The 11,308-nt window shown below is 38.6% G+C and overlaps 1 protein-coding gene across 4 annotated transcripts; it reads right to left on the bottom strand.

Annotated features, from left to right (window-relative positions):
* Positions 1–111: 111 nt before the first annotated feature.
* Positions 112–9,826, bottom strand: slc25a15a (solute carrier family 25 member 15a). Of its 4 annotated transcripts, XM_084951360.1 has the most exons (9): positions 9,745–9,826; positions 9,515–9,641; positions 9,256–9,331; positions 8,214–8,300; positions 4,090–4,348; positions 2,082–2,222; positions 1,814–1,989; positions 1,558–1,716; positions 112–866 (listed from the first exon to the last, which is right to left on the bottom strand). In XM_084951360.1, exons 5-9 carry the CDS (start codon positions 4,293–4,295, stop codon positions 745–747), a joined length of 804 nt encoding a protein of 267 aa, XP_084807486.1. In that variant the 5' UTR covers positions 4,296–4,348; positions 8,214–8,300; positions 9,256–9,331; positions 9,515–9,641; positions 9,745–9,826; the 3' UTR covers positions 112–744. The 4 variants fall into 4 exon arrangements, with proteins under 4 accessions (XP_084807486.1, XP_084807483.1, XP_084807485.1 ...); XM_084951357.1 differs by lacking the exon at positions 8,214–8,300; XM_084951359.1 differs by lacking the exons at positions 9,515–9,641; positions 9,745–9,826 and having other exon boundaries at positions 9,256–9,508.
* Between the last annotated feature and the right edge of the window lie 1,482 nt (positions 9,827–11,308).

Genomic DNA, 11,308 nt, shown 5'->3' with positions numbered 1-11,308 from the left:
ACAACTGTAATTTATTTTTTGACTTGACAAAAGAACAAGGTCATTTTCAAGTGCAGTTTGTACTGCCCCTTTTTTCCTTGACTTTTTAAACACCTGAGATCTTAGTCCAAATAACTCACATATGATTCTGTTTTTATTATTGCTCTGATTTACCGATGCCAAAACCTCTTCGGACATATTAGTTCTATATTCCAACAAAAAGAGCAAAACTGTTTCCAGTTAAAACAAATGTAATCAAATTGAAAAAAATAAAAAACAGATGGAAGAGTCAAATTTGGCTAAGGAAATTTTAGCTGGATAATATTTTGTGACTTCTTACATCAATAATTAATCAGTGACAGGAACACAGTGTTTCATACCACTGGGTCACACACACTAAAAAAAAAAAAGAGTTGGCAAAAAATAAAGGTTTTTTTCTCAATAAGTAAATATCCTTAGTTAACAAGTAGTGAATGAAGTGCAAACAAATAAACAGCCATGAAAGAACAATGGCCTTGGAAAGAAGATGAGTGGTGACTATGCATGCCTTCCCATTCTTCTCCTTGTCAGGTGAGAACAAATGAAACTCATGGACACCCAGTAAACTTGTAATGCCACAGCAAGGCCAGTGGAAGTACTAAAACTTTTCAAGATTAATACTTCATTTCACATGAGTTTGACCAGCATATTACACATACAGCACTTTTCTTGTTATAAGGATTTTTCTGATTAAAATATTTGCTTTGGTTGGAAAGATCCATTGCATCAGGCACCAGCGGCATCCATCATTAACTTGCGACTGAACTCATAAGCCAGGAAGAGGGCTCCGTTGGCAGGGAAGGTGCGCACCATTGTAGGAGTTAAGCCAGAGTACAGAGCAGTGAACCCTGTCGGGACAAAGAGGCAAAAGCTGCACAGCAATATTTCAAAATGATAGTCTGTCAATGTACCCTTATCACACAGATAACAGTTATTAAAGCTGCAATGTCACAGAACAGTGTTTTATAGTGCATTTATCTCTGATATGTTACATAAGGTTATAAAACATTGAAAACAATTATTGTGAGAGACTGTTTTTATTGTTACCCACCTCCTATGAAGTGGGGAGGTTTGTCTGCTTATATTATTATATTATATTATATTATATTGTTTTCTGATTCTGAATATTACAGCCTGGCATCAAGATAAGGGCCAACTTTGAACACATGTGTGTCCTAACCTATAAGCCAGTAGTAAAGGGTGCCAAAAGCAAGGGTTAAAGCCCCAGTTTAAAGTCCACACCCCACATTCTTTAAAGATTAGTTACATTAGTTACATCCGTATCTTCAAATGTGGCCTTCAATCGGATCACAGCTACACACTTGTAAAGTTTTGTGACCTACTGCTGCTTACACTGCTGACACTATCATATTTTTAACTTACGTTCACAGACATAAAGAAATATAACACATGCCAATATATTCAAAATGGCATCTGGGGTGCATCCTGCAAAAGTATGTGTTCCCAAGACCACAATCATCACACAGAGAATCAGAAAACCCACTCATATTCATCTGTGCATACATGTTCAAACCTTACCCTCAGTGCGTATAACACCCATGAAGGTCTTGATGAAGCCCTCTTGCCTCCCTGCTAAGGAGTACACCTGGATCCTGGACTTTATACAATCTATTGGATAGACCACCAACCAAAGACATCCTCCTGCAAATCCCCCACTGAACATCAGCGGAAGAATACCTGCAAAGGCAGAAACTATTTTGAGTCCACAGAAACATACAAACATGTTAAACTCCAAAAATACCATAAATACAACAAGAAGATGACATAACCATACCTATACCATCTTTGCTTGTGCCCATGTGTCGCGCAAATGTGGACCGACACCACTCATAGGCTCCAAAAAAGCAGAAGTAACCAGGAAGTTCCCTCATGAAGGTGGACATCAGTCCTTGGTAGAATCCTAACGGGCCATCTGTCTTCAACACGGTCTTAACCACAGTCCACACTGTGCTGAAGACATCCCAGAAAACAAAGTCTAGCACAGCTTTGGTCAACTAAAACTTTTCTTGTCGTAACAATGTCAGGTTTTTAATTCCACTTACCTTTTCTGTCCTCTTGCCACCTTGCCAGATGCTTCCATTTCATGCATGGCCTGCAAGCGACATTTCACCAGCTCTGTGGGGCATATTGCCATGGAGGAGAAGATGGAAGCTAAAGACCCTGCAGATGCCTTCTGAAGATCACTGACGAGCAATGACAAGTACAACAAAAGATAAGAGTATGAAGAGGAAAGGGTTTTAATGTACATACATCCCCATCTTCAATTTTTAGAACTACAAAAAAGAGACTGTTTTATTTCTGCCTCATGCAGCCAGTGCTAAGGTTTGCTCTGACCGCTGATACACAAATAACTGGCATGTGTCCGACGATCAAGAGCTCTTAATGGAAATCGATTTAATGAGTGTTCCCAAGACGATTTTCCAGTGTTGTGATTATATCACTCATTTGGAGATAAATGCGCTAAACCTTATGGATTTTTAATGTGATGAGTCTGCTTCTGACTCTAACGTGCAGTACTATGCAAAAGGTTTGAGTCACTCTCATTTCATATATTTTGCTTCCAAGGTGCCAGGCTTTTTTGTAAATTTTAAAGTCATGTTGAGCAATAGTTTTCCAAGATTTCTGAACGGTCCTTGTACCTGATCAGTTTCACAGGAATGTATTTTTTTTTTATTTCCTTAACACTGAGCTATGAATCATTCAAGGATAAAAAGGCACTTAACTCATGAGATGAACCAGTGTTGTGTCTACACATATAGCAGACATTCTTAGCAAAGAATCAATTCTAAACTGTGTCTTTAGGCAGAGAAGCAGCCTGTTACAAAAACAAAATCTGTTTCAGCTTCTTTAGTTGAATTTATGAAAAATCACAAAGATAACAGAGTTTGACAACCAAAAACAATGTTTTTGTGCAGCGAAGGCAATTCCCAAAGAGCTATTAGAGGAAATGCAAAGGTTATACGCATTTAAATATGCCTTACTAAAACATGTACTTTTACAGCATTACAGATTTCCTGCTTTAGGAAGCTCAAATCCAAGTTCAGGCAAGAGGCTGAAAGGTCAAATAGAGATAATATAAGCTGTATTTCATACTTGATACAATTCCAAATTTCATTATCAAAATTAGATGAACAGCTTAGGAAGAGAGTGACCATCTGAAAATTAGCAGCTACACTCATTTGGGCCTTTTTTGCAAAAAAAAAAAAAAGGCTCAAATGAGGAAAAATCGTTTTCCTTGCAGTTACATCAAAGAAATATTCTCGTCATTTCTAGTTTTTTCTTATGCTAATCACTGTTTACTGTGACATAAAATAAAGATTTGGGTTGTGATAAATGCAATGTGGCACAACTGTAGAAAAGGGTATTTCTTAAAGTGATCAGACAGCTCAAAATACAAAGCTGGTTAAGGAAAGTTATTTTAAAAATGCAATTAGTTTAAAGCCCGTTTGGCTGAGTATGATTTCAGTGGGTTCAATGTGTAATATTAATGGCAGTATTTTCATTATAGTTCATTGAATGACAAAAAAAGCTTTTTCATTAAAATCAAAATAAATATCCCAAACAACTTAAATCCTTTAAAAATGCTCCATCAATTTTAACATTTGTCTCTAAAGAGCATCACTGCCAACCATTTCTCTTAATTTAGTTTCTATTTCTGGCTGCAATAGATAATTATTATTGTGGGGAATTTACTTAATTATTATTCACTTTATTATTTAATTCTCAATTGCCAAGAAAGACACTTAATCTAAAGTTTTAAACTGTGTGAGCACACCCACTTATGATTATGATGTTGCATCTCAGTACATGATGAAATGCTTTTCTGCACAGGGAGTGAAAAGAGGAGGCAGCAAGTCACAGAGCGGAAAGAAAATGTGGAGGATTGAACCCCCGAAAATCTCTCAAGACACTGAAAACTGAGAGTCCTGGTTCACATGAACATTTGTTATAGCATCAAATTGTGCTATACCCAGCTGCTCCTCACTGAAGTCTGTTACATATTATGCAGCTTATTATGTAAATAAATAGTCAGAAATATCTTCTTCCAACCTGAGATCAGCGCCTTTGTCCATCCTTGACATAAAGCGGACGGCATCCTGGCAGAGCCCATAACTCAAGAAGAGCACCGCGTTCTCAGCGATGTTGGCTATCAGGGCAGGCGTTGTGCCTTTGTAAAGACCACGGAGTCCCACCTGCCGGAATGTTGAGATGAAGCAGTGGATGAAGCCGCGGTACATTGTGGGAAACGTCTGCATCTTCACCTTTGCTGTGTCAAATGGCTGACCGCTCAGCACGCAGGCTGTGCCACCTGAGTGGGCATCAAGACGTGAATAACTGAGAAGAACTCAGAGATTAAAAAGCATTGGAAATCAGACTATACCAATATATGTACATGTATTAAGATACATATGTGTGTATGTATAATATTTGATCTTAAGAAACTGTATTTTGGGGGGTTTAGTTATTTTTTAACTGTTCCTTTTCCAGGGTGGAAGAATTGTACAGCATACATCATTAAAGACTTAAAAAAAAAAAAAAAAACTGGGTGCACAGGTTTGAATTTATTTTCAATTTTCTCTAATACATGTAGCAGGTTGAAAAAGCTACATGTTTATTTTTGTAAGAAAACCAATTACCCCCTTATTTTTTGTTTATTATTGTGACTTATTTTGACATTGTTATGTGTTGCCAGACCATGGTTATATTTCATTATGCCAGTAGATGGTGCTCTTGCACTGCTGTGGAACTACCAGAGAGACTCTAGCTATAGGCTCTGCGCATGCATAGCTCAGAAATAAATGAGCTCCGGCCTAACTTCGGTGTCCTCTCTATTAATCCACAGGTACTGACAAACAAACTTTTATGTTACCGAACTGGTTCTAAATGTCATGTAAGTTGAGTAACAACTGTTCGGCTATATTTTGAGATGATAGTGATGATGTTGTTTTGTGGTATTTTGTTGTAATGAGTATTAGTGTATCATCGGCATAATGCTATAATGCTACGTAGCACTATAAGTATATGCTATGACTAGGGTTGCCAACCGTCCCTTAAAAAACGGAATTGTCCCGTATTTAGAAACAAAAGTACACGTCCTGTATTGAGCTAATAAGGGACGCACTTTGTCCCGTAATACAGTGAGAATCAAAAGTAGTCTATAAATGTTAATGGAATTAACGCTTTGTTTGAAAACATAATTCCCAGCCCCTCTCCTGCTTTGTGACCAATGAGCTGACAGCACGCTTATGACAATTCAGATTACCGCTTATCTCATTGGTCGAGGAAAGGTCGCTTACGGAGAAAATACCGGAAGACAACAGATGACCACAACAAGAAGCATGGCCAACAGGGAAACAAACGCCGACACTGCGGTGCAAGTCTCGGACGACAGTACACCTAAAGCTGGGCAAACACTGTGCGATTTTTTCAGTCACGTTATTCAGCTCCTGCTCAAACTGCACGATTGACTCGCAGGGGTTAGAAGTTGGTAGGTTACGATGCAGGTCTCACACTATACGGCCCGATGCTCTGATGCGACCTGAGTGCTCACACTGTGCCTCCATAAAATGAAGGTTATAACAGAAAATCTGTCGCTCTCTCTCTCTCTGTCTTTCACTCACACAGACACACTACCACCATCAACTTTGCTAAATTGCTAATGAAAAACATTGATCAGGCAGCTGTGATTGAGCAGCAGTGTAAATCCAACTATTTTCACGGTTGTTGTGGTCGTGATAATTTTGTGATGCCACATCGAAAAGGCTCGGATGAGCTTTCCAAAGTTCTACAAGTTGTGCCTCCATCGCTTGTGTCCAGATCACAGGCTGCACAGCCGTGCTGCTCCGTCTTTTTCACCGACGTTTACGTGTTTGTGCGTGAGCAGTGTGAGCGGCTCACGAGCGATTGATGATCGGGAGCTGGTCGTGAGGTGTTAATCGCTTCTCGTTACCCCACGTATACTACACGATGCACGATGAAGGCCAAAATCGGGCCGATCACCAAATCGGTCGCACGACTCAAAAATCGTCTCAAAATGGGCCAAAAATCGCACAGTGTAAGCATTAGAGCAGCAATGTTTGTTCGCTCAGAGAAAGAAAAAAAAAAGGCTGCAAAAGTACAGGGAGGAATGGGAAAAGGAAAACACCTGGCTGGGAAAATGCACGATAACACCTTTAAAGCGCACTGCACTGTGTGCCGGCGCACTTTTTCCATAGGCATGCTTCTAATGGTGGGCACATGAAGAACATGAGGGGCGTGAAAGCTCGGGGAACACTTAACCAATTTTTTGTCCACCAGGCCACGGCAGAAGCAGACATGGTATGTAAACACTGGTTTGTTTTTTTTAAACCCTCTGGTTAAGGTTAATATGGGCATGTGCAGTGAATATCAGCGCTATGTGGCCAGAAGTGTGATAATATAATTTCTTTTGTGTAATAAACAACTGCAAGGACAGATGATTACAACGAATAGATGACTAATACATAAAAGTAATACATAGATGAATAATGATGATGAGTTAAGATGCGTAATCATGGGAACAAGTGGGTTTACAAACAGGAGCAGCTGATTAGGATTAGAAAAGCTGAAATAATACCTCAACTGAAGCCAATTGTACTAAATGCACTATATGTGCACAGTTACAAGAATATTTTTCGTTCTATTGCTTTCTATTAATTTATATAATTTTAAGTTAAGCAGGACAGAGTTCTTTTAAAGAAAGATTTACTTATATTCTCAAAAGTTAAGCATGACAGGCTTCTGTTTAAGAAAGAGACCTGTTTTACTGTGTTAATGTTGTCATTTTGAGCTAAAAATAAATGGCTAAATGATCATTTGTTTCCCATGTGTTCATATCACAAAGAATACGCATCTACTTAAATCAAATTCAAATCAAATGGTTAAAAAAACAATTTCACACACAAAAAAAAGAGCTACAAAATTCCCCACACTGGGAAGGGTGAAGACAACTGGGTTGCCCGGCCCTGGCCACGAGGTGTCCCTTATTTATTTTTCAGGGAGTTGGCAACTCTAGCTATGACAGTGGCAACCTGCGACTTCAGAAAATGTGTTGTAGTGTTTGTTTTAGTGTTAGCCAAGCAGTACTGAGTACATGTATTAAGGGAAAAAGCTTTTTGTTGGTGAAACAACGTTTGCAGTCGTCTGCCGCCATGTTGTGTTGCGTTCAGGGGACGCCATGTTCAAAAGTAATAGCGTATATGGCGCGAATGTGGGGAAAGGTTGTGTGAATGTGATATGGGTTATTTTGGTATGTTGTTATGCTTTAGCCGCGAGTGTTTTGTTTAAGTTGTGAGTATGTAAAGTCATTTTGAATTAGTTTGTATTTATTTTGCTTTTGAGAGAATGCTTTTTGTAACTTTATTTTTGTTTATGAACTCTGTTATTTTATGGGAAGAATGCATGGTCTAGTGTGATTTGTATTGTGTATATGTGGAGAAATAAATGAGCTCCGGCCTGAGCAAGACGCTAACTTCGGTGTCCTCTCTATTAATCCACAGTGCTCTCTAGCCTGTGTGCCGCTTGCTGCCGGTCCAGATTCCCCTAGGTCTGGTGCCGGTAACATACACACAGTGTCAAAAAACATATACAAGGTCAAAAATCTATACACATACCCCCATTAGTATTTGGTAAGCAAACAGTGCAAGTTATATCTCAACCAGTTACACCTTTTGGTAGCCATCAGCAAACTTCTGGCAGTTCTGGCTGAATATTTGAGCACTTTTGTTGGCACAATTTGTAGAGTTCACGTGGTTTACTGCTCTTTATAGATTTAGCTATCTTGGATTATTTCCATTCCCTATACTGACAGGATGTAGTATGTATAAAGGTTAAATTCAGTGAATTGACCTCGCCTAACCTTGATGTAACCTAACACTGACTATAAACACCACAGCCGCTGTGCACCAGTCCAACACAGTGCTTTACTGTAAATTCACAGTATGGCAAAGCAAACTGGTTTATCCTGCATGAAACTATGTTGTACTTTCATGCAACCTTTGAATAACACAAAGTAAAAAGTACACACTTAGCACTGTTTTTTTTTTTAAATATATAACTTCAAATCATATACAGATCCATTATCTGATTTAAAATTAAGAACATTACATCTAAGCTTTAAAATTCCAGTTTATCAAAGGCCACTGAGCAGTCCTTACCTTTAAATATAACCTGTCTTCTTCCTCTCCCTCCTTTTCTTTCTTACATCTTTCTCCATCTCCGAGTGAAGTTATCTCTCATTCTCCCTGGGAAATACAGCAGCTGTATCTTTAGCTTGCAGACACACTGTGTGACAGACTGCTCACAAACAGTTTGTGTGTTTGCTGATATTTGTTAAGCCGATTGAAACGTTGCATTTTAAGTTATCTGCCACTTAAAAAATGTTACTCCCTTTATGATCACTAGTTAGATGCTGAAGCACACATGACATCTGCACCAATCAGTTCCAGATTACTGAATCTACTGGGTGCTGTCAACGAAATCCTTTTTTATGCTGGCAAAGAAAAACAACCAGTTGTAGTCGGTCATGATCACTAATGAAAAGTTAATAGGCCATGTCCTTGTCAGGTTAAAATACATTGTACAACCTTCAACAAGACTTAGTCAGATTTTAGTGGGTGAACGTAAGCATATCACTCTCTATGTATACTTTTGAACCTGTGCAGATAAGAGAAACTCCAAAATAAACCCAAGCCTATCCATATAATTACTGCTTTATAAAAAAAAAATATCATTAAATACATATGTTGTGCAGTTATTTCACCCCAGAAAAAAAAACAGCTCAAATACATCATTAAAAGCTGAAAATATCCATGGCATTCATGTCAGTGATGAGTATACAGCATATAAACCCTCTGACCTCTGACTAAACTGTAGATAAATAACTGGACATATACAGCAAATGGTGTTAAAGACGATCAATATTGAAAAAGATGTGGCCTGCTTCCAATCTTTGAGCATATCCCAATTCTTGAATTTTGCAAAATTAACCTTCCTCACTTCTTTACGTTAATAATTGAATGACAGCTTGCACTAAACCGTTCACCCCCACACTGATGGGATTAGGTAGGTGTTATGCTGTGATCCTTTTGCTGCCAGGGTTTGGGTCACTTTTAAATCAACACAAAGCTGGTCTAAGTGATTATCTTCAATCTGATGCGAGTGGCGTGAAATACAGCCGTGTCTTTACATTAAACTTACCTGCAGCTCCAGCTGAGAAGTCGATGATCGCCTGAATTACAGGGTGTGGAGCCATCGTGACTTTAAGGACACGAGCCTGAAAATATCCACATGGTTTTCATTCATTTCACCTTTCCCTAATCTTTTTTTTCCACACGCAATCACAAAACATGACATTATTCGCAAAAGAGATTAAAAACGAGCCTTAGATGAGAAATAAGTTGTTTTAACAGAGGAAGTCAGTAAAATGAAGCACCTAGAAGGAGCCCATGGCGCTTACCTGTAATCTCTTTAGCGTAGGTTAATCCTTCGCAAAGAACAGTGGGAGCATTTAACGCGTTGCTGTGCTTTTACTCCACCTTACGACACAAGTTCCCACATGATCTGAATTCGCAGAAAGGAGGTAGCTGCACATTCAAGAAAAGCAGGACATAACTCAGACGTAATATTATTCATTGTTATTGTCTGTGGGAGCTCAGTGTTGGTTGATGCAACAACATAAAGTATTACCGTTTTGTCGATAAGTTCATTTCATTGGCGGGTATAAATTGTCCCGTCCTACCGAGCGCAAAACGCTCAAGGAGTTCACGCTACAGAGAAAAAGACACACTCAGTTAAACACACGGTTTCATTCTTAAAATTAAGTAATTGGATAATAGTTGAATTATATGAGATATAGATTAGATATATGATACACTACTGATCACCGAGTTAAAGTCATATTTAGCAACAGGCTCTATTTTTTAACTCAGTCTTGTGACATTTTGCTGATTAGAATGAAATAGCTTTCTGCATCGTAACATCATCTGTGAATGATGTCTCGATAGATTTAACAGAGGTATAAATATGCGGACCGGCGTGTCTATTACAAGTTTTGTCGTGATATTAAGAGGAAGACATCCCAAGATTCTAGTACAGTGGAGTACTTTAAGTGATAACGTAAATCCATCGTGTATTCATTCCACTCACGTACTCGAATAATTGCGCAATGTTGACGGAATTATCTCTCCCGAATTTACTCATCTTGTACTTCCGAATTTATGCCAATAATGCCCCGTCTGATTGTAATACCCGATGAAGACCACAAGGTGTCCCCCTACTCCACAGTTGGCTTAAGACACCAGACAGCTTCTGCTCCAGCAAACAGTCGCAAAGTGGTAGAGCTACAGATCATGAAAGGAACGAGTCCATTTACTTCATTTCTTTAACCCCAAAGTTTGTATTTTCCTTTTTACCATTTGAGAACATTTTATAAAGACCTTACTTTTATTAGCATTTTTGCTCATAAAATGATAATTAAAACTATACAATGTGTACACAGCGCAGATTCTGTGACAAATCTAGCTTATTACCAGGTCATCCAGGGAGGCATAAGTATCAAATGAATTATGGAATCTTTTTTTGGTTAATAGTAAAGTTTAGGACGAGCTTGAGCAAACAAAAGTACCGCCTGCAGCCGACAAGCATTAAAATTAGCCCTGTTTTAGCCATCAGTGCAGCCATTTATATACTATTTATATGCTAGTACAATAAACATATGCACATATTAAATTTAAAGTACACGAAAGTAAAAGTAGCTGCGATATGTGCCAAAATACGAATATGTATCAGGTAAGTAATTCCCCTGCTCCTTGTTATCACAGCTTGCACACACAGCACATTTAAAATCTACCCACGGATTCTCAATAATGTTCGACTAATGTGACCGTCCTCGTGGATTTTTGAGGTCTGCTTCCTGACTCACTGTGTGACTTTTGGATCTAAAACTTGCGGATGCTCGGCGGAATCCATTCATTTCTCTAATCACGTTTCCCGAGCAACAGGCTGCCACACAGCCCGCAGAGCGCGATATTTCCAATTCAGTGCTTAAAAATTGGCATCGTCCAGTTTTAGTGTGAACCAAAAATGACCCCAGGTTATAAAGACGTTCTGATGGTGCGCCAGTGTAGATTCTGTCTGTATGTTACTACACACGCTACAATTACTCTTACAGAGTCTGTAGTCTGCTTTCAATACTAACAGAATATTTAGTTACCATTGCTCTTATTTAATCGTAAATAATGAATGATTTAGG

Source organism: Perissodus microlepis, chromosome 14 (assembly GCF_051167445.1).
Source record: "Perissodus microlepis isolate ML-2025 ecotype Zambia chromosome 14, ASM5116744v1, whole genome shotgun sequence".
NCBI lineage: Eukaryota > Metazoa > Chordata > Actinopteri > Cichliformes > Cichlidae > Perissodus > Perissodus microlepis.
The sequence above is the reverse complement of the archived record's forward strand: the minus strand, read 5'-3'. Positions and strand labels throughout refer to the sequence as shown.

Excerpts from the sequence above, each read along its gene's own strand:
- slc25a15a (XM_084951357.1), bottom strand. The coding sequence starts at position 9,310 with ATGGCTCCACACCCTGTAATTCAGGCGATCATCGACTTCTCAGCTGGA. Across the intron at positions 2,223-4,089 it reads GACAAAGGCGCTGATCTCAG|TGATCTTCAGAAGGCATCTG; the intron begins GTTGGAAGAAGA and ends ATTGCTCGTCAG. Across the intron at positions 1,717-1,813 it reads CACAAGCAAAGATGGTATAG|GTATTCTTCCGCTGATGTTC; the intron begins GTATGGTTATGT and ends CTGCCTTTGCAG.